The sequence below is a fragment of the Polypterus senegalus genome, chromosome 4 (assembly GCF_016835505.1).
Source record: "Polypterus senegalus isolate Bchr_013 chromosome 4, ASM1683550v1, whole genome shotgun sequence".
In the NCBI taxonomy this organism is placed as follows: domain Eukaryota; kingdom Metazoa; phylum Chordata; class Cladistia; order Polypteriformes; family Polypteridae; genus Polypterus; species Polypterus senegalus.
Window position 1 is genome coordinate 208,641,483 of NC_053157.1, and position 23,416 is coordinate 208,664,898.

Genomic DNA, 23,416 nt, shown 5'->3' on the forward strand with positions numbered 1-23,416 from the left:
TATAATAACAACAGCCATGACAACAAGGAGGAGAATTAGGCTGCTCTGGCTCCTCTTAGTTTTTTGACCCTTTGTGCTCCTGGACCTCCATGTGGTCTCTTCTTCTTCTTGTTCTTCTTCCTTTTCATCTTTTCTCACTTCTACATGATACCATTGTGTTTGATCAGCCTTGGTCCTGCACCTCCTTCATTTTAGATCCTTTTCCATCAGACCTTTTTTTACTTTATCCATCCACCTCTGCTTTGGTCTCACTTGCTTTCTCTTCCCCGGTACTTCCATTCCCATCACTCTTTTGCCTCAGTCTCTTCTCATCACATATCCATACCACTTCAACCTACTTTCCTCTATTTTCTTAGATGTCTCTCCCACTCTTGTTTGCTCTATGAAACCCCAAAATCCACATTAAATATTTCTTTTTCTTCTTTTTATATGTAATGTTTAAATAAACCATAAGGTTCTTACTCAGACTTAATTTAAATGTTTTCAAATTAGACAATTTAATAGTACTCTTATCTTGATTTTGTTTGGACCAATAAAAAAAAAGTGCACCAATAATTGAAGCTCCACAAATTAAAATGATTTATCAGATCAAAAGCTGGTTATTAAAAATAAAAAGCTGGAATCTCTCATTCAGACCCTGTGCTATGGCTCTCCACATTGTAGACAGGTTCATTCTGTTTGCTTGAATTATCCTTGAGATGTGTCTCGGGTAAAAGGCATCATTTTACCACTCAACGATAAAAGTTGAGTTCTGGCTGTGATCAGGCTGTTTTCAAGTGACCTGGGGAAGAAATACACATCAAATAATAACATACTGTGGATTCAGAAAATATTCAGCTCCCTTTACTTTCTACACACATTATTGTGTTGTAGACTTCAATTTATATGGATAAATCTCTGTGGTGGGCTGGCACCCTGCCCGGGTTTGTTTCCTGCCTTGCACCCTGTGTTGGCTGGGATTGGCTCCAGCAGACCCCTGTGACCCTGTAGTTAGGATATAGCGGGTTGGATAATGGATGGATGGATGGATATATCTGACATTTTTACCCATCAGTCTATACTTATTCACCCATAATGACAAATTGAAAACATGCTGATGGACTACTTGCATGGACAGGTGTCCCAGCTGAGAAGGAGCAAGGTACCTTATCTGAGAAGTGACCACTGACGCCAGTGTAGTGAAAGGTCGGAGGGAACAACCTGGCACGATTACATCCTTCCCTGTCACACTAGCCTTCCTTGGTGACACTACCTGTATGGACTCCCAAAAGACACTGCGAATTGTAGTCCCATAGTGTCTTGTTGTGTTCCAGGGGTGCTGCAGGAATTCATTTTCCCTAATTTTTGGGTCTTCCAATTGCCCTAGCACTGGAAGTACTCCTGGTCCTAACATAAAAGAAGCTGCTTAAACTCGTCCAGGTGAGTTGGAGTTGGGTGGAAAAAGGACAAAGCTTGGCTAGAAGAGTAGAAGAAGAGAGAAAAACAGGAGAAAAATTACATTGCACTGTATGGTTTTTTAAAGCTTTTTTATAAAGTGCTTTATATAATAAAATATATCTTTGAGCCCAGAATATGCCTGAGGTTTGGGTTGCTGCAAAGCCCCCTAGTGGTCACTACTATTTTCTGAAAGATTTGTAAATTTATTACAAATCAAAAGCTGAAATCTCTCAATCATATAACATTTCAGACCCATAATTCATTACTTTGTAGAAGCTCCTTTGGCAGCAATTCCATCTTTAAATATTCTTGGGTACAGTAAGTCTACAAGCTTTGCACTCATGGATTTGGGCAGTTTATCCCATTCTTCCTGGCAGATCCTCTCATAGATTGGATGGGAAGCATCTATAAACTGATATCTTCAGGTCTCTCCACAGATGTTTTATGAAGTTTAACTCTGGGCTTTGCCCAGGCCACTCAAGGACAGTCAGAATCTTGGCCTGAAGCCACTCTTGGCTGTGTGTTTCAGGTTTTTGTCATGGTGAAAGCTGAACCGTTACTCTTTGTCCCAAACATCAGTTTCCAGCCCTTATACGCTAGAGTTTGTCCTTATAGTCTTATCTGACTAGCAGCAAAGACTTTTTTTTTTGGACTATTCCCAACCTTGCTTGCTAACACTACTCCAAACACTACTCCCACGAGTTTGAGGGGTGACCCCCAGTAAGCCTTAATTTTCTTTACCTCATCACTATCATATTTTTAGATTGTTCTTTGCCTGATCCCTTTCGTCAGATCATTTGCCATCAGAAACCCTAACATGAGCTCATACCACCAAACAACACAGTTTTTAGGATTATTGAGGGGCACACAAACACATCAAAGTTAAAATGTCAGTAAAGGCCATTTCATACTTATCACATACAATGGACCACACTCTCATGCATAGAAAAGTATAGTCATTTTGACATCAGTCTAGATGACCAAACTCGCACTGAGTTTTTATATTTTTGTGCTGCACTGACTTTTCTGCATTAATTGCACATATGCTATAAATGACACATGAATATGGACATTTCCAAGGAGCATGCTGTCAAAGGTGTAATCATTTTCATAGATATGTCAAGTATGAATTAAAGGGATCTAGATATAGGAAGCCAGCTATGAGATGTTTACCTAAATTAGAAAGTATTTTGCTCTGCAAGTATCTATTCATTTAGAACGGCTCAAGGACTCGTATAGGCCTGAGTTAGTCAGAGGAAATTCTTGGAGTTGGGTGTTGATGCTTTTCAGAGTGTTATGGTAGGGGTTTGGGGCGATCCTGACCATGGATCAATTTCTAAGATGGGGTTTGAAGCTGACCCTCAACAAGTGTAATTCTATGCTTAGAATCGGGAAGTTATTTGGGCAATTGGAGTTATTTGGAATATTGTTTGGTGTGTAGATGTTTGATGTCATAGGTGTTATGGCTCAGCCAAGGTCAGGAATTGTATAGCTAGACCCAATGTGGCAGCTAGGTTTATTTTCTGTTATTAATTAGTTAATACAATACAATACAATAAATTTTTGTATAGCCCAAAATCACACAAGGTGTTGCAATGGGCTTTAATAGGCCCTGCCTTTTGATAGCCCCCCAGCCTTGACTCTCTAAGAAGACAAGGAAAAACTCCCAAAAAAACCCCAGTGTTTTGGAATGGCAGAAACCTTGGAAAAGGCAATTCAAAGAGAGACCCCTTTCCAGGAAGGTTGGGTGTGCAGTGTGGTGTCAAAGAGAAGGAGGTCAATATAATACAATACACAGAACAAAACACAAGTAATCCTCAATACAGTATAATAGTAAAATAAAAACATTACAAGTACAGAGCAGAATTTAACAGTAGATGATATCACATAATATGATTTGGATTTGTTTAGAGTCCTGGAGACCTCAGCCATCAAGCTGCTTCCCCAAATTGGCAATTCCACAGCTGAGATAGTGCTGGGCCAGCCAATCCAATGAAAGGACCCCTCTACCCCATGATTCCTGCAATCTTTCATCACGGATGACTTTACCTTAGGCAGGCAAAACAACTTGACAAGTGGGCCGTGGCACCAAGTGCAACATTTGAGTACTGAGAAGAGAAACAGAATAGGTGACGGTTAGTAACAAATTATACTATCATGTTAATTATATTTTAGTGCTAATGACTAACAACAGAGATGCAGTCTGTACAGTTAATCAGCAGCTCTAGTCTAAATTGAAGTAGTGAGTCTTCAGCTAGGATTTGAAAGCTGAGACTGAAGGGGTACCTCTTATAGTAGCAGGCAGACCATTCCACAGTTTAGGAGCCCTGTAAATAAAAGCTCGACCTCCCACTGTTATTTTATTAATCCTTGGAATCATAAGCAGACTGACATGTTGAGATCTTAATGTGTGCTCTGGTTTGTAAGTTGTCGCAAAAAATGAGACATATGAGTCATGAAAAGGTTTGGGGCAGCCACCCGTATAATTGATTTCCGGGCTGCAAAGTCGATCAAATGAATACCGCACTGATGTGCACAAAACCGAGTCCAAAACAGAACTGAGGGAATAGGGAAAAAGTGGAGGCTTTTAAAGGGGAAGACAGGAAGTGAAGTCAAAGGGGTCAGGCTCATGAAGGTCTTCTGCCATTGGTGCGAGCCCAGATGTGACATCACAGGAGCCGGAGCCGGCAAGGTCTCCTTCCATTGGCTCAGTCCCGGAAGTGACGTCAAGAGGACCAGGTGGGATCTCCCATGAATGGTCTGCAGGCAAGGGAGAAAAAGAGTCAGTGCACTCTGCCACATCCCGGTATGTCTCAGAACTGCCCTTACTCAAGCCTTTTAGCTGCCTCCCATGCGCACGTGTGTGACAAAGTCATGATAAGTTCAGACAAGTAAGCCGGACCTTGGCCATTTAATGCTTTATATGTTAAAAGGAAGATTTTGAAATCTGCCTTAAACTTAACCGGGAGCCAGTGTAAGGATTTAAGAACTGGAGTTATGTGTTCGTATTTTCTTGTTCTTGAATTAATTCTTGCAGCAGCATTTTGGATTAGCTGGAGACTGTATAAAGAACAGTTTGAACATCCAGTGAACACAACATTGCAATAGTCAATCCTACTAGAAATAAATGCATGAATTAATTTCTCAGAATCCTGCTTATTTAGAAAATGCCTTAATTTCCCAACATTTTTAAGATGGAAAAAACATGATTTGGACAACTTTGTAATATGCACTTTAAATGACATGCTAGAGTCAAAGATAACTCCTAGATTGTGGGCTGATTCGGCAAATTAATGGTTATTCCTACTGAGTTAAATGATGACAAAATATTGTTGTGATCAGCGTCATTCCCTCTAATAATTAACATCTCTGTTTTATCGATGTTTAAAGACAAGTACTTCTCATCCATCCACTCCTTTAATTCACTAACACAACTAATTAAAGACAACATCTGAGAAATTTCATTTGATCTTAAAGAAAGGTATAACTGGGTGTCATCTGCAGTTGAGTGAAAATTACGTTCAGCACATTTCTGTATGCATTTGAATCAATTTGATAAATAAGAACTAAACCAAGCGAGCACAGTGCCTGTAAGCTCAACATCATTTTGTAGCCTGTGCAGTAAAATAGAATTGTCAATGGTGTCAAACGCTGCGCTTAAGTCTAACAAAATAATTACGGTGGCGTTTCTTTCATCACAGGGTATCAGAATGTCATTTACAACACTCGTTAGTGCCGTTTCTGTACTATGACCAGTGCGGGAACAAGACTGGAATTTCTCAAATAAATTGTAATGCATAAGGTGTGACTGAAGCTGACTGGCAACTACTTTTTTTGGAGATGAAGGGTAAATTTGAAATGGGTCTATAATTATTTAGTATGTGTGGGTCTAGGTCTGACTTTTTAAGTAATGATTTAATGACTGACACTTTTAGTGCATTAGGTAATGTGCCATGCAATAATAAACTATTGATAATGTTTAGAATAAGCACTGCAAGAACATCCATTGTACCTTTTATTAGTTTTGTTTGCACTGGATCTAAGGAACAAGTAGTAGGTTTCATTTTAGAATTAAAGTTAAGACTTCCTGCTCAGTTACAGGATTAAAATAAGTGTTGAATGCAAGGTGAGACAGCTAGTATGTTGTTTGCACTGTGATGCTGAGATTTGGGACCTTATATTTTTATTTTCTCATTAAAGAAGTTCGTAAAGTCTGTACTGCTAATATCTGTTGGTATTTTGCACTGTAGATCTGAATTCCCATTTGTTCATTTAGCCACTGTTCTAAACAGGTTATCCTACTATTTATCCCTCATCTTTATTAATTAAGTCTAATAATTTTTATATTTTAGATAAAGAAGTCTGTTTTGGCTGACCTGTGATATGCCGGCGTTCTGTCCAGGATCATTTCCTTCCTTGTGCCCAGTGCTGCCTGGATAGTCTGTTGCCCTACCATGAGCCTGAAATGGACTAAGCAGGTTTGAAAATGTTATGTTATGACTATTTTGGCTTTTTTGTTTTTGGTAAGGGAAGCACATAGTGATGCCCCAGTATATACATAAATGTAGCTGTGTGCCTTATTAAAATGTTTACTTTTATATCGAGTAGTAACTGATTATTACACTGTATTGTTTCAAAACAACTATTTTCATAAGTTGATGCCTCCCATGTGTCCCGATTCATTATAGAGAATTCAGTTTTTAAAAGATACCGGAATCATTGGAGCATAAGGCACAGTGTGCCCAGATATAGTGAGGAACATTTGAATTGGGAAAAGTAACCTGTAGCGTCTATATAATGTAATAAAACATTTTGCAGTTGAACAGTCTAATTAGAATCCCATTAGCCTTTCAAAATGTCAGACTGAGTTGACAGATGAGGTCTAGGAATAGAGTGAGAGAGAAGTCACCATCTGAATAATGTAAGTGCTTCCAAAATATCCATAAATCACTGGAGCAGATCTTACAGAAAAAAACTGAATCGATTATACGGCCCAGCAGTTCAGGTAGTGGAGCCAAACAAAGTGAACTGACTGAATATTCAAATCGGCTTCCTTAATATGGACCCCCGGGTAAGTAGCCACATGCTGTCCTCTAGGGGCGCTGCACAATATTTTACTGCACACTTGTACTCATATAGCTTTGTTAAAAAGTGCACAAACTGCAATGCAAAGTCTTTGTTGCCCATATTTTCACAGTAACAGTGCGTGCCTTTAAAACAACAGTTCAAAATAAAGATACTGGTTTTCTTCATGCTGATGTATATTCAATCTATTCAGGATTTGAAATTGCTGTACACCAACACAACCCATCAAACTTGAAGGAGTTGGAGCAATTTTGCCTTGAGGCAAAGGTGCAAACATCCCAGTGGCTCGTAATTGTATGATTATTGTGGCTGTCCAAGGGTGTGCCAGCAAATGATTCTAATGTTACTATGAAGGTTGTGCCATAGCTTATATCGGTGCTCTCGTGTCATTCTACACTAATTACTGTGGTATTCAAACGCCCGTTCTCATTTCAGTGCTACAGTAACATCTCTTCACACAGTAGCAGCTTACAGTTAGCAATATAGACTGTTATCCCTTAGGAAATGAATATATAAATAAATGGATACTCAGTCGACAAATAAAATTTATGCCATCTTGTACTTCTAACCTACTGATTCACTCTAGTGGTGTTTTTTCAGCTTCATTCATTTGCAATTTCCTTTCTTTGAACATTTTTATTGTTAAGTTTTATTATTTGTTTTTTTCAGAGCAGAGTTATGGTAAATGAAATATCATTTGCCAAGTGGCTATGTCATAATGGATATGATTTATAACATTAAACTCATTTTTACAGTTTATTTTTAGGGAAAATAATTAAAGAAACTTTATGCTTACAATGGGCCGCTAAAGGTTAACTAAAAGGTCTTGCAGCAAGCACATCCAATATTTTTCCCTTTTTTTAATTCCATAAAATAAATTATTTAATCTCATTACTTATGCCCCCACTGTAACTGTAATAAGCTTAGTCAGTCTTATCTGGAGTTTCCCTAGCGTTGTATATGTTAAGATACGAAGTGCACAGTGTGTTCCAGATCAGACCTTATAAGGACACCAGTAACGATAACGTGCAGTGAATACACTTGACGTGAGCATTCCTAGTTTTCATTCTCTGTCTCTGTACATTTAGCATTCGTTTGCTCAGTGGTTGATATGCTTGCTGCTTCCTGAGCAGCTCTTCTTTTCTCCACCTTAGCGGCCCACTTCTTCTCTTCTTTCATTGGTATCTTTTCACGTTAAATCTGATTAAGTCAGTGTTTTTGTTGCAATTACTTAGTACATTTTCTTTAATTTTTCACTTAAGTTGGCACTTATGTCTTCAATCTGCCTCAAGAATGATTTAAGGTATGAAGAGGTAGGGGAGCCAGTTTCTGTAGCCGAGGATCAGACCGCCAAGGTCCCCGCCTTCGGCCGCATCGAGAGGAGTCAGATGAGGTGGCTCGGGCATCTGATCAGGATGCCTCCTGGACGCCTCCCTGGTGAGGTGTTCCGGGCACGTCCAACCGGGAGGAGGCCCGGGAAGACCCAGGACACGCTGGAGGGACTATGTCTCCCGGCTGGCCTGGGAACGCCTTGGGATTCTCCCGGAAGAGCTGGAAGAAGTGGCCGGGGAGAGGGAAGTCTGGGCCTATCTGCTTAAGCTGCTGCCCCCGCGACCCGACCTCGGATAAGCGGAAGAGGATGGATGGATGGATGGAGAGGTAGGGGAAGTGATGGCGAAAGTGGTAGGAAATGAGAACGGCGCCTGTACATATGCGCCTGCTGGTCGCTGCCGAGAGTTGATTGTACAATAAAATAAAATAAAAAGAGGAATAACCTTGGAGGTCAATCATCACCCCAAAAGTGAATAGTAGACATCACATAGTATATGTGTACTAAATTGCAGGTCAATAGGTCAAACAGTTTGCAAGCTACAGGTGATTTAAAATCCAGGACAGACAAATGAACAGCCACGGTAGCGTATTATATAAGAAAATTATAAAACGGAAGTCTCCAGACAGATAAAGTGCCATATAGTTAAGCATTTTATTTGTGTTTTTAATTCCTTTCGATGTTGGGAAAGCAAAAAATCTTTTTCTGAAGATTTATTTTCTTGTTCAAAACATACCCATGCTTCTCAGATATTGAGTCAAAGCGTTATGGCCACCTGCCTAAGGTGCTGCTGCTCTTCTGACCTGACAAGGCATAGGCTCTATAAAATTTAGGAAGGTGTCCTGTGTAGTTACTTGGCATCTTCTGTCATCAGCAGTGGAGCTATTCCTTAGCCTACCATTCCCTTTGCAATTTCTGAGCTTACCAGTGTGTTCTTCCTCCTTAATGATATTCCAGATGGTTGGTTTAGGTGATCTTAAGGTTTTACGAATGTCTGTAATGGTTTTATTCTTGTATTTCAGCCTCATAATGGCTTCTTTGACTTTCATTGGCACAGCTCTTGTTCTCATGTTGACTGGCAAGTACAGATTTCATAGATAGTAGTCTATAGATAGAAGCCAGCTTAGGTATATACACAAATGAAACACACCAGTGTGATCACTAACCCCTGTGTTGCCAATTGCAACATTATGGTGTCCTGAAATAGTGCAGGTAGAAAAAGTATAATCATTTCTACATGGTGTGCCTGAAATGTATGCAAATACCTTTAAATTAAAGTCTGCACATCTGAATTGGTTGATTTGTGATTTTAAACTGTGGAGCAAAGAGGTAAATAAAGGACAAATGTGTATGGAGGGCACTGTAAAATGAATGTTAAATGACTGCTTCACTGTAATGATGAAATATATTTCTAGGACTGTTTTATGCAAAAGCCAGAGCCATAATAAGAAGTAGAATGCAATTAAATATAATGAATCACAGGCAGCTACAAGGTGCCTTTAAATGTAAATTAAATACAAATGACTGTTGTAAAAGGATTTGCAATATGACAATTAAATGGTGTGTTGGTTTTGTTCAAAGGTTTGGCCTGCAATGCCAAAACATGTAACACAAAATCTGTCAGGGCTCTTACTTGGTACCTACAATTCACATGAAAGAGTTCAAGCTTTTAAATTGCTCACGTTTCAATGGCTCAGGTATGAAACTGTATAGTAGCAAAGGGAGAAAGAGAGAGAAGCAGAGGGACAGAGCTATTAGCCATCAAAGTGTAGCAGATGAAATGCCAGACTCAGAAAGGGCTGCACAGTCTCACTTAAGATTCAAGTGAATAGTGCATTGCAGTTGCTTTTTATTTCCCTTCCTGCTCGTTTATTAAAATGCTAGTATCATAAAAGACTTTAATCCCAAAAGCCATTAAGGCTCACTTGATAGGAAATTTTCTGGAGAAAACCTCTCAATAGAAAATACCATTGATGTATGCAAGGAACTTCAGAGGCACCTTTCTGGCAGACAGTTTTTCAAAAGTGCTTAAGATATTTTTAACAGACAACAATGTAGAACCTTTGATAAATCTCGCCAGAGAAGACTGTGCCCAATTTCTGTTCTGCTGTCTGATAGAGTAAGATATCTTAAGAGACTAACATTACATTCATTTGAACTCACCCTTGAATGGACAACATGGCAACATCCTCAGCTAATGAACTTGTGCTGCCACACAATTGTCAGAATGTCTTGGAGCCTTTCATAAATTCTAACTGCCCTAAAAAGAGAGGGCCGCTTACCCCTGGCACTTACTCTGTTATGTAAAGCACTTGCTTTCTCTCTCAGTTCTGATTGGCTGTCTTGTATGTCACCCTTCTGGGTCTCCATGCTTGTCACAATTTACCAAACCTCACACCCTGAAATGCCAATTTCCTGCCTTTGTTTTTCAGTGGGGTCTGGGTTTCTTTTAAATATCTCAAGACTTTCTTTTTCACTGTGTCATCCTATTGGTGCTCTTGCCCATACCTGAAAACTACTAGTGCAACCATGGAGCATATTGTAAAGTCACTGACACGTTGCATCAGACTGAGGAGGAGTCACCACCAGTATGAGCTGGCATTGTTTCATGTAAATGAGCAGCTTCAGAGCTAGTTGCTGGGGAGCCTAGAAAGATGTCAAGCCTACAATGTAGTTGTATATAAACTCCTACTTGTGCAGGAACAGTGAGAGGTCCTTTCAAGGATAGCAAGTTACCTAAAAGAGTGATGCAAAGAGCGAGAAAATCCATTGAGAATTCATCTGTACAACATTGGTGTCAGGAATGGGATAAAGATAAAACCAATTTAGCAAAGCACAGAGTTCTATAGAAACCAAAATTGGACTTTCTGGCCTCTTCTGAGGAGTTGCAGGAGAGCCTCAATGCAAAATTCTGTGGTCTGGAATGTCATTTGCAGCATCAGCATAGCAAGAAAGACTGCTTAGAGATTGCTGCCTCTGCAGTTCCACCACCGGCTCTCCATCTGCTAAGGTCCATTGGCCTGGTTAACTTCAGACCCCTTTGCTGGGAAAAAGTGTGGTGCATCAAGTTGCAACTGACCTCAGGGAAGCATTGTGAGAGATGAAACTGCACACAGAAAGAATGCAGCAGACTGAGGAGGCATTACAGAGCAGCAGTTTAGGTGGAGTCTCAAAACTAAGATCCGGACTTGGAACACTTTTTGCAGAGTCAGTTCAGGGAAGGAACATACGAGCTAGCTATGAGATATATTTGCAGCTCCAGACAAGGAGGATTGTCTACCCTCAAATAATAGACAAATCACAACACAGAAGTGCAGCATTTAAAGTCTCTGCTGCACCGCACGAAAGCACAGCACTCAACATCTATGGAGCGGCAACTAAACAATGCAGCGGTCAAGACCCTTGCTGAAGTCCCTTTGCCACAGGTTGCAGGACTGCAGTAGAAATGAAGACCACCCTGACATGTTGAAAAGTTGCTGAACCAGTGCAAGGTGTTGGAAGTTGTCGCTGGTGACAGCGACTTCAAAGGAATGGCTATGTAACTGCACTGATAAGTTATATCAACCAGGGATGTGTCAACAACAGTATGAGCTGGCATTCCTTCAGGCAAATGAGCAGCTTTAGAGCCCACTAGAGTGGACCCTAAGAAAACGGCAAGCCTCTAAAGTTGCATGTGAATTCCAGTTTAATGTGACAACAGCAAGCAGCCCTTTTAAGATTAGCTAGTTAGCTAGTTACCTAAAACAGCCATGTAAAGAGCAAAGAATCCATTAGCACCTGGCACCAGTGCTGCAGTATTCTTGTTTTTAAAGTTATATAAAATGTGAATGCTCACTTCAGCATTCATTGGAGCACAGCTAAAAAGCCACTGCCAATGCCCTGTCCTTCTTCATCGTTTTCTAATCAGCTGTGCCACCGAGAAACTGGCAAATAACATTGTGGAAATTAGACAGGACTGCCTGCTCCCTCACAGCATGTAGTCTTAGGCTAATACTGCACGTCAACCAGTTTGACATAAATGTATTTATTTTAAATTTATTTATTATTTTTATAATCTAATGAAAAAGATAATATTTTAGTCTCTTCATCTGTTAAGTTAAATAAATCATTTCACAAGAATGACTTTTTTTTTTTTACATCCAGTGCAGCCTGTGATGCAGTTTAAAAGTATAATTGTACTTATTTATGGGAGGCACAGTGGTTATCTGTTAGTGCTTCTGCCTAATGGATTTAATGCTGTTTCTCTGGTCATTGCCTTTGTGGAATGTGCATGTACTCCTCATTTCTGCATAGGATTTTTTCTGGGTACTACTGTTTAATCTCATAGATGTATGTTAGACTAACTGGCTAACCAACAGGTTAAACTGGTTTGGTGCATATGTAAGTGGGCTTTGCGATAGACTGGCACTCTTTCCAAGAGAAGTTCCAACCTCATGCCCAATGCTGTTGGGATAAAATGTGTCCCCAAATTGTGTTAAGTGGGATTGAGATTGCTGTGGTTATTATTTCCCTGAAATGTCCTTTTTCAATTATTTAAATTGGAATTGTTATTTTTGGAAATTACAAAATTAAATCTGAAGGTATGCAATTCATTTATGCTACTATATTAAGCCTTGTGTGTCAGTTTCACCTATTATATGCAGCCATTTTGGATTTTTTTTAAGAAAACAGTATCATGGAGTCCTAAATGACACACATTACTTGCATTGTGAGGGAGCGTCAGTTACGGCACTATTGCCATGTGGCGTGATTCCCAGAGGGTGATCCAGCTTGCAGGATCCTCTTTGTTGAGGACCCGACTGGCTGTGTTTTGTCTTGGTAGAATATTATATTGCTCTACTTTCCCCTTTTGTATTATTAATATGTAGTCTTTTCCTCAAGTGGTAACAGACTTACCACTGTTTATAAGGTATTGTACCAAATAACTTCTCCCCACCTTCCCTTCTACATCTATAACCTCAGGCAATTAGGTGTAGCAAAAGACAAGCAGGAGTTAAGTTACATTTTAAATAATATTTTATTGACAATATTTTTAAATAATAACAATATGCAAAGTACATTTGAATATTAGCAACCATACAACCTGATAAATGATGAGGTGTAGTTTCAGGTGGCACACAGACTTGTTAGTTACTTAAAATGTCTCTAGTTATGTCCTCATTTTTGGTCAGTTTTCTTCAGAACAGGCCTCATGCCTGTCTCAATATGGCTGCCGAGCTGTGCTCTTCATTGTGTTGCCCTTTTCAGTTCATGGTGTGAGATGGTCTTTCATCAGTATGGTAAGAGTAAGGTAAAACTAGCAAATGTATAGGTTTTCTGGCCAACCCCAACAAAAAATAGGACATCATGGTACTTAAAGGCTTCTGATATAAGCCAGTTCCACACAGCCATACTTCAGACCAATGGGGGGACAGAATACCTTCACACCTGCCCTCCAAACCATTTGTTAAGGTAAAGCTTGGCAATTTGGTAAGATAACTAGATCATGAACCAGTAACTCTTAAGCACGCATGGTCTTCTTTACAAAAGAGGCCATCTATCCAGTGTCCTGGGGAAGCTACAGCCTGTGTCAGCAACCACTGGGCACACAAGGCAGGAACAATACCTAGATGGGGTGCCAGTCCACACTAAACAAACAAAAGGGTCTCTCCCTTGTTTTTTATGGAGATCATTTGTCTAATACTGTATGAATTCATTTTCACAAAGGAGTTCGCTCAGAGGAAAGTTACACTTATGAGCATTCTTGGAGAAAGTCTCAATCCCATGTGGACAATTTTGACTCTGAACAGCCAGAAAAAGTTAATCATTTTATTCAGCGAGAGAGGACTTTGTTCCATCTTTTAAAATAAATCCGGTGCATCCTCGATTAGAATACCACACCCATGTATATGATTGCACAAAATGTTACATTTGGAGTGATTCATTGTTCTTTCTTTTTTGAAGCTGCCAGGACTGTTGACTTCCTTTGTGGTTTTTGAATTCCCTTTTGTCTGGTTAATTGGGAGAACTTGAAATAAATCACACTTATCAGATTTTAAAAATCTAAGGCGTTCTCAAATTTTCCTTTTAACATTTATATTTATTGGGGTGTGGCCACTAGAGGGTGCTTTTTATTTATGTATTTAGTTATTTAGTTTATTTAGTCTCAACCACACCCTACCACAATTTATTTCATGTGTCTATGGTTCTCTGCGTTAAGAATAACTTTCAAATACTTATGTTAAATCTGAACTTAAGAGGTTTACAACCATGTCCCCTTGTTAAAGAATGTATTTTAGTCCAATAGATGCAATCAACTGTACTAATTCCTTTCATAATTATAAACACTTCAGTCATGTCCCCTCTTAATCTCTGTTTGCTTAAGCTGAAAATATTCAGCTCCTTCTATCTCTCCTTATTCTCTGAAATTTTTATGGCTCCATTATGACTTTTTTGTAATATAGACACCAAAACTGCTCAGGTGAGGCCTCATCAGTACATCATATAACTTGAGCATAACCTCCTTGGACTTGGACTGTACACATCCTGCTATATGACCTAACATTCTGGTAACTTTCTTAATGGCTTCTGTACAGTGACTGGATGTTGATTGTGCCAAGTCCACTATGACTCTTAGGTCATTATTTTAAGGTGTATGTTCAGCTGTCAAACAACCCATTATAAATTCAAACTTAACTTCTTACATTTACTTACTTTAAATTGATTTAGCCAAAAATCTGACCAGACCTTTACATTGTAAATTTGTAATTCTTTAGCTATTTTACAGAAGGGTGGAGGTGGCTGAACCATTAGGATCTAGTGATTACAATTTAGTAAGTTTTATAGTATTATGGCAGTGTGTGTAGACCTAATAAAAGTCTTTCAGTAGTTTAATAGTATAACAATGGCCTAGGAAGATGTGAAGGATGTTAGGAGCAGTAAGGATGAACTTTAATATATAGACAGTAAAACACTGAAAGCTCTAAATGTATAATTATCTAAAGATTTGATATGCAGATAAGCCTATAACCTCCGAGCAGTTAAAGAGGCTGTTAGTGGAGTGCTCAGTGATTTTCAGATGGCAGAAAGAGAGAGGTGCTACTAGGATTCAACATACTAAAATCAAATAACTTATCAGGACCAGATAACATTTTTCTAAAGTACTTAGTAAGATTAGTGACTATACATGTGAACTCTTAATGCATGTTTTTCAGAAGTTACTATATACCAGAGTATTTCTTCATATTGGAAGCTATCAAATGTCCTATTGCATAAAAAGGGTGCTTGATCCAATCAAAGGAACTACAGTATCCTCTGTAATGTTTCGGCCAAAGACATTTTTCCCTTGTTTGATCTCTCTGCTCCACAGTTTTAAATTACAAATCAAACAATTCAGAATTGACTAAAGTGCACACTGCAGACTTTTGTTTAATGGGATTTGCATTCATGCATACATTTCTAGAAATTACAACACTTTTCTATATGGTCCCCCATTTCAGGGCACCATTATGTTTGGGACATAGCATGGCAGGTCTGTTAAAGCAGTCATATTTAGTACTTTAGCAACCATGCTTCCTTATAAAACTGCAAAACCTCATGTGGGGTAAAGGAGATGATACGCCCAACTGACAGGTGCAGTCAACCATCAAATCTTAGCTCAGGTCCCCATTGCCAGGCCTGCATGCAGCATCCATGGGGCTCTGTGCCAAGCTGCACAGCTTCTCCCACCATCAGTCTCTCGGCATCCTCGGGAGAAACCAAATAACTGGCCACTCCTACTCCCTAACAGTACCCTCGTCAGCCCCAGGCTCCTCACTCTGAGGCTCAGACCCGACCATCTGCCTTCATCCAGCTTTAATACAGGCTCTCTCTTGATAATGCCTCTAATTCTTTCTTCTTTTCATTCTGCGTTTCTTTAACCTCCATTCCTTTCTTTCTTACTGATCTTCCTGTTCTCTTATCTTTTTGCTGTGCAGGCTTCTTATATTAGCTTGATTGGGCGAGGTATGAATGCAGCACCTGATTGATCCGCTTGTTGTACATGAGTGCGCAATAAGCCACGCACTGTAATCAACCCCGGAGAAAACGACGTCAGCGGACTCCTGCACCTGACACTCAGCTTGCATGCTCTCAGATCTTCATCATTTATTTAAAATCTGCTCATATCATGGAACACTTATCACACCTCCGCCACCATGTTAAACAAATGAAGTGGCATGCTTCGGATCTTGGGCATTTGCTTTTCTTGTGCACACTGTGCTCTTGCCATTACTCTGATACAGGTTCATCTTTGTATCGTCTGTCCAGTGTGACTTCTGTATTTCTATTCATGAAGTCTTCTGAAGATAGTCATCTCTGACACATCCACATCTGCCTTATGAAGACTGTTTCTGATCTGGCAGACAAGCATTTGGAGCTTTTCCTTTACCATAGTGAGGATTCTTTGTCATCAGCAGTGAAGGTCTTCCTCGGCGTACCAGTCCAGTTGAGATTACTTAGCTTACCAGTACATTCTTTCTCCTTAATGATATTCCAGACAGTTGATTTAGTCAAACCTAAGGTTTTACTGATGTCTGTAATGATTTTATTCTTGTCTTTCAGCATCATAATAGCTTCTTTGACTTTCATTGGCATAGTTCTTGTCCTCATGTTAAACAGTGTCAACTACAGACTCTAAAGATAATCTGTTGCTTGAATCAAGCCATGTCCCTGAATTGTATTAAGTAGGTTTAAAAAATAAAAGGATGGACCATTTTTAGTACATGATGTCATTGAGTGAGGAATTAGAGTTTGCTGTTCTTATGTTTAAACTAATATATTTCAATTGAATTGATTGTGCTAATAATTAAAAATATCCATCCCACCTGGCCTGTGAAGTTTCTAAGATAGATGGATAGATGGAAATGGCACTGTATAATAAATGTAAAGGAGATAGATAGATAGATAGATAGATAGATAGATAGATAGATTTGATTTTCTGCGCCAATCACTCAATCTAAGTCCAAACCAGCTGAAAAATCCAAAACCCAAACTATACACTATGTTTCCAATCTACATTTACTTTATGTATAGTCTCGTAATGATAATTTTCCTGTATTATTCTTCCTGGCTAGGATGAACATAAGCATGATGAGAAAAGGCACTATCGTTTGATGACTGTTGGCAACATCAGTCCTAGTAGTACCTCTTAGCACACAGTGGTGAAATTATTTTGTTGCTAAAGAAACTCTTGGGTGATGCATCTTGAAAAGGATGAACACTACTAGTCATTTTCTTATTCTTTTGTCTTTATCTTCTTTTCTGCCACTGCCTCCAGTGAGTTCGGGGTCAACCCTGTATTGGAGTTGTTGTTTCTCGTCAGTTTATTTGAGTGTCTCATATTACTCCCCAACAAATAACATCGAGGAGCAGAACACTGGCCACAATAGACTGACATACACATTAGAATCTCCTCAAAAAAAAATCCTGCTCTGAGCCTTTTTTCTACAGCTGGTCTATGTTGTCCATCTAGTTCAATTTACTGTTCACTGGTATAAATGCACACCTTTCACCTCTTCCTCATGATGATAACTGATCTCAAATGTATACACGTGCAGAGTTAGGAAATATGAAGATGAAGTCTGAACCTTCAACCTTGGGGTTTTTACTCCACTGCTAAACACACTGCCTACGTTTTTCCTTTTGAACATTGTTCACTGAGACTCTTCTAAGTAATTTAACCACTAGCCACAAATCAGTAGATTTGCTCTTATATAATGACTAAATTGTGTATTGCTCAGGACAAAAAAGAACCTTTGTATGTTGAGGAATGTGTCTATTATTCAGTTATCATTTATCATGAATATTGAAGGCTGAAGACTGACAAAGAGGTTACAAATAGAACTCGTTTATATAAGAGGACAAGAAACAGAAAAGCTAGATGGCACCTGTCCTTGAGAATGATTAATACTATGTCACATAATAACGTATACAGCCTAGGATAAAATGACTCCTCTTCTAAAGTGGGATAAAGTAAACTTTACTAATCATTATAGTACATACTGTATACTGTAGTTCAGTATAGTTTAAGGGGCATACATATACGCACAAAAATACAAACGCATATGCAGTGCATCTTCCACATTTTGTTATGTTACAGCCTTATTCCAAAATGGATTAAATTCATTTTTTCCTCAGAATTCTACATACAACACCCCATAATGACAATGAGAAAAAAGTTTACTTCAGGATTTTGCAAATTTATTAAAAATAAAAAAACACATGTACATAAGTATTCACAGGCTTTGCTCAATACTTTGTCGATGCACCTTTGGCAGCAATTACAGCCTCAAGTCTCTTTGAATATGATGGTACAAGCTTGGCCAGTTTCGCCCATTCCTCTTTGCAGCACCTCTCAAGCTCCATCAGGTAGGAAGGGAAGCGTCGGTGCACAGCCATTTTAAGATCTCTCCAGAGATGTTCAATCAGATTCAAGTCTGGGCTCTGGCTGGGCCACTCAAGGACATTGCCACTCCTTTGATATCTTGGCTGTGTGCTCAGGTTGTTGTCCAGCTGAAAGATGAACCGTCGCCCCAGTCTGAGGTCAAGAGCGCTCTGGAGCAGGTTTTCATCCAGGATGTCTCTGTACATTGCTGCAGTCATCTTTCCCTTTATCCTGACTAGTCTCCCAGTTCCTGCCGCTGAAAAACATCCCCACAGCATGATGCTGCCATCACCATGCTTCACTGTAGGGATGTGTTATGGTGTATAAAATCTGTACATTTTGGTTTCCATTATATTTTGTTCAAGACAAGACAACAGATGAACTACGTCGTAAGACAAATTAAAGCAGGTTTTCTTCCCTTACACCTTACTTTTGTTCATAGCTTCGTGCTAATTTGGTTTATAGCCTGGGAAAGGATGCTGAGCTGATACCTCAGGCTATTGATTACTTTATGGATGGACATCTGGAACAACAATTTGCTTTATAGCCTGGGACAGGAAGAACTACTGATACCTCAGAGTACATCAAAGGTTTTGTTGTGTGGGAAAACGGACAGTGAATTAATTCATCAATCATTTGGACAGCCAGCCAATCAGGTGCATGTGTTGTGAAACCAAGGCTTGACATTTCATAATAAATATGCCTTGGTTTGGAAAGCAAGAAGAGAGAAGCAAAGGGAGAAGAAGAGAGAAGCAAAGGGAGAAGAAGAGATAAGCAAAGAAGAAGAGAAACGGACGAAGACGGCCCAGGTCGTCAGAAAGGCATCATGAACATCGATTTCTAAATCAAACGCCTCCCTGGGACATTCATCATTGTCATCTGTAACTTTTTCGTAAGATTTTTCTAAAGACTACATATATTCAGACTTTCCTATCAGTACCTATTTTCTAGTATTCTTTGTTCTTGTGGTATTATTATTATTCTTGTAATAAATACCATGCTGTTTTTAACTTTCAATGCTTTGTCTTAATGTCTAGAGTAATTGAAGTAATAAGTTAGATTTCTTTGAGCACCTGGTGACAGCCGGATTTTTGCCATTATTTCTGTGCTGCGAGGTTTGTAAGGCTTAGAGTGAGAGTGCTATACTCAATAGAAGGAACAAATACGAGAAAGAAGGTATTCTTGGCTGATGAATGGCCTATAGTCAAGAGTGCTGAGTCTTTGTATGTTTAAATGTATTCTTGTAGACCAAAGGTAATATTTAGGTCTGAGATATCACTAAAACATCGTATTGTTGTTTGTGCAGAAAATAAGTAAGCATCTTGAAGTGCTGAATGACAGGCTGTTATTCCTATAGCACTTGTGTGGTTTAAAGTGCTAAGGGTTAATCAGCGTGTGTGTCATTCATAGGGCACTGTTGTGGTTAGGGTCTGTGTGTGTGTTTATCTATGTGTGTGTGTGTTCATCTTAAAGTGCAACAGTAGACCAAACCGATAACGAACTTGATGAGAACACTTACCCTTGAGGAAACAGGTAAAAGGGCAAGTAGAGGGAAATACCACAATAATACAGGATGGTATTGGCCTGGTGATGAGCGGTGCCTGGTTTCCTCCAAACGTGACGCCTGGCATTCACACCAAAGAGTTCAATCTTTGTCTCATCAGACCAGAGAATTTTGTTTCTCATGGTCTGAGAGTCCTTCAGGTGCCTTTTGGCAAACTCCAGGCAGGTTGCCTTGTGCCTTTTACTAAGGAGTGGCTTCCATCTGGCCACTCTACCATACAGGCCTGATTGGTGGATTGCTGCAGATGGTTGTCCTTCTGGAAGGTTCTCCTCTCTCCACAGAGAACCTCTGGAGCTCTGACAGAGTGACCATCAAGTTCTTGGTCACCTCCCTGACTTGATTGCTCAGTTTAGATGGCCGGCCAGCTCTAGGAAGAGTCCTGGTGGTTTCGAACTTCTTCCACTTACAGATGATGGAGGCCACTGTGCTCGTTGGGACCATCAAAGCAGCAGAAATTTTTCTGTAACCTTCCCCAGATTTGTACCTCGAGACAATAGACAGGTGTGTGCCTTTACAAATCATGTCCAATCAACTGAATTTACCACAGGTGGACTCCAATTAAGCTGCAGAAACATCTCAAGGATGATCAGGGGAAACAGGATGCACCTGAGCTTAATTTTGAGCTTCATGGCAAAGGCTGTGAATACTTATGTACATGTGCTTTCTCAATTTTTTTATTTTTAATAAATTTGCAAAAATCTCAAGTAAACTTTTTTCATGTTGTCATTATGGGGTGTTGTGTGTAGAATTCTGAGGAAAAAAATGAATTTAATGCATTTTGGAATAAGGCTGTAACATAACAAGGTGGGCAAAAGTAGATTTACAATTGAGAGTACCTGAAACACAGAGTTTTCTTGCATTATTTATTTATAATATATTTATTTATTTATACAAATTTAATAATTTGTATTATTTATTTCTTGTTGCACAATCTGTATCTTAAGTGCACTGTGCCCTTGTTTTGATTTAATAAAGCTATTGTAATAATAATAACCTGCATGTTTTTTTTCATACAGACAACTGTAAAATCTACTTTTACCCACCCCGTATATACAACTGGACAAAAACATGCTGACAGATGAGCAATGACAAAGAGTGCATTGACAAATGTGCACAGGAAAAATGTGCTTTTGAGCAGTTGCAATGGAGAAAAGTGAAGCCATTAAATTTAGTGGACACTTACAAAACAATGACTCCCTCGCATGCTAAAATGTCATTAGTTTTAATTTTTTTATATTATGTTAACATTAAAGAGCTGGTTTATGGTTTTAAAAGTAAGGCATGATACATCACAAAGGAAACAGCAAATATGACTTTATGTTGGTGTATTAATATCTTAAAGTGGTTTATGATATGTGTGTAATAACTGAGCCTAACCCGTTAAGGATATTGATAAACATGTTATGCAGTAACAGCCAGAAATTATATATTAAAAATACCTTCCATTGAATCAGTTTGAGTAGCAGAGGATTAACAAGTGTTTCAACATGGACAGGGGTGCTTCTGCATGCAACAATTAATCATTAGTACATGTGTTATTTGGTAAAAAAAAAATACACATTTCTGTTTGAAAATTATATACAAATACACTATGCCACCATTTACCATTTTTTTTTCATCAGGATACATCCAGTTTAATTGCCAACAGTAGTTAATATCGACATATGAATGGGTGCCACTTTTATTGTTATTGTGAAGGATTGCACAGTACAGATACTATTTTTCATTTTGCTGGTTATGGCTAATAGCTAATGAAAACCCAAAATTGATGAGAATTCCTCAGTAAAAGACGCAACATATTTTGGAGGTCTATAAACGGATAATATGAGAGACTGGGAGACTTCTTGAATAACGTCTGCTATATTCTTGAAAGACACAAAGGTACCAAAACTGTCATTTTTACCTTTTAATCGGCTTGAGCGAATATTTGCTAATCCGCCTTTTTTTTTTGCCTTGGCAAACCAAATGAGCAAAGCTGTAATTTGGGTGTGCTACTTCAATTAATAATGCGGCATTATTTAAGTTAAAACATATTTCACTTAGTGGCAGAAAGTCTATATTCCTATCATTGATCAGATCGTTAATGTAAAAGGTTTTGCTGGTTAACGTTCTAATATTACCTGAACCATATTTAAGGACTCAGAAGAGCAGAGCAGAACTGAGACTTGAGTGTTGTGGCAGCTTGAAATAGTAATAAGGTCAGTCAGTCATTTTCCAACACGCTATATCCTAACACAGGGTCATGGGGTTCTGCTGGAGCCAATCCTAGCCAACACAGGGTGCAAGGCAGAAACAAATCCCGGGCAGGGCGCTAGCCCACCGCAGGGTGCACACACACACCGAGCACACACTAGGGACAATTTAGGATCGCCAATGCACCTAACCTGCATGTCTTTGGACTGTGGGAGGAAACTGGAGCACCCAGAGGAAACCCACACAGACACATTATTCTTGTTAATCCTGCTTAGTGCAGATTTTTTCTTTGATCTATAATCTGTTGTTCTAATATGGTGCACATGTATAGATGAAATGTTAATCAAATTATTCACATTTATACCGCTTTGTGTGGGTTTTTAAGTTAGACTGTGGTTAGTTATTCTAGTGTTAATACAATGTGCATCTGGTAAATTCAGAACAGAATTATCCCATGCCAGCAAGGTGTTATGGAACGCATTAGAACTAAAATTACATAGTCAGGGAAGACAGATTACCTTTGTGATGTTTTTGGAGATGACTTGAAGTCTGTTAGGATGTAACCCAGTTCATCTGAAGAAACACAGTCTCTCCCAGAAGAGATCCCAGTTGTTCACAAAGCTGATATTTCATCTTTTGCAGAAGCCTCTCAGCCAGTTGTTCAAGGTTTCATTTGGCCTTCTAACTAACAGCAGAGGACCTAACGTGATGATTCTAGAAGCCGGGGTCCTCTCTTGCTTGGCCTGGTGCTGCAAAGTCTGCATTTAGAACTTCTAAATGTTGAAAACGAATGTCATTTATGTCTGCATGCAATTCAACGGTTCTAACAGCCCTGTCCTGGTGTTTCTTAAAGAATTTCGGTGCTCTTCTTGTAATATCTTGAATTAGTGCATTGGGAAAGCAAGAGACAAAAGATTTCTGTTTAGGGCATGAAATACAAAGGTTGCGTATAGTTGAATCCCTGATACCAAATACATCATCAAGATTTGGCAGTACTGTGGGGGAGCCAAGAGGGTCAAAGCGGTTGTGGATTTTGACACTTGTCTGAGCCAATGTAGGTGCTCTGACTTTGAGTTCCTGCCTGCAACACTGAAACAGCCAGGTCCTATCGTCAACCTATCGAGTGGTCTGTGGGTAAAACTCACATGGCCTTGCAAGCATGCAGAACGGTTAAGGGTTGATGCTGCCATGAGGAGTTGAGTTGACGTGATCTCTGCTGCAGAGGAGATCTCTTTTCACAGGTGAGCTTTCAGATCTCTAAGGTGTGCCTGTCTTTCAAGGAGTTGCTGGATCTGAGTCTCAAGGACCCATAGTTCTTCGTCAACACATTGCAGCTCATAGTCATCTTCCATTTCTGCTTCAGTCCTAGGGGAGGGAGAGAGAGAGTGAGAGTGAGCAGAGCAAA

General features: G+C 39.3%; 1 protein-coding gene across 1 annotated transcript in view; it reads left to right on the plus strand.

Moving 5' to 3' along the window:
- smyd5 (SMYD family member 5) overlaps positions 1 to 5,808 on the plus strand; it is a 152,270-nt gene extending 146,462 nt beyond the window's left edge. Inside the window, exon 14 of the mRNA XM_039751916.1 lies at positions 5,790 to 5,808. Coding sequence (XP_039607850.1) covers positions 5,790 to 5,793 — 4 coding nt within the window. The 3' untranslated portion in view covers positions 5,794 to 5,808. The remainder of the gene's footprint in view (positions 1 to 5,789) is intronic.
- Positions 5,809 to 23,416: the final 17,608 nt, after the last annotated feature.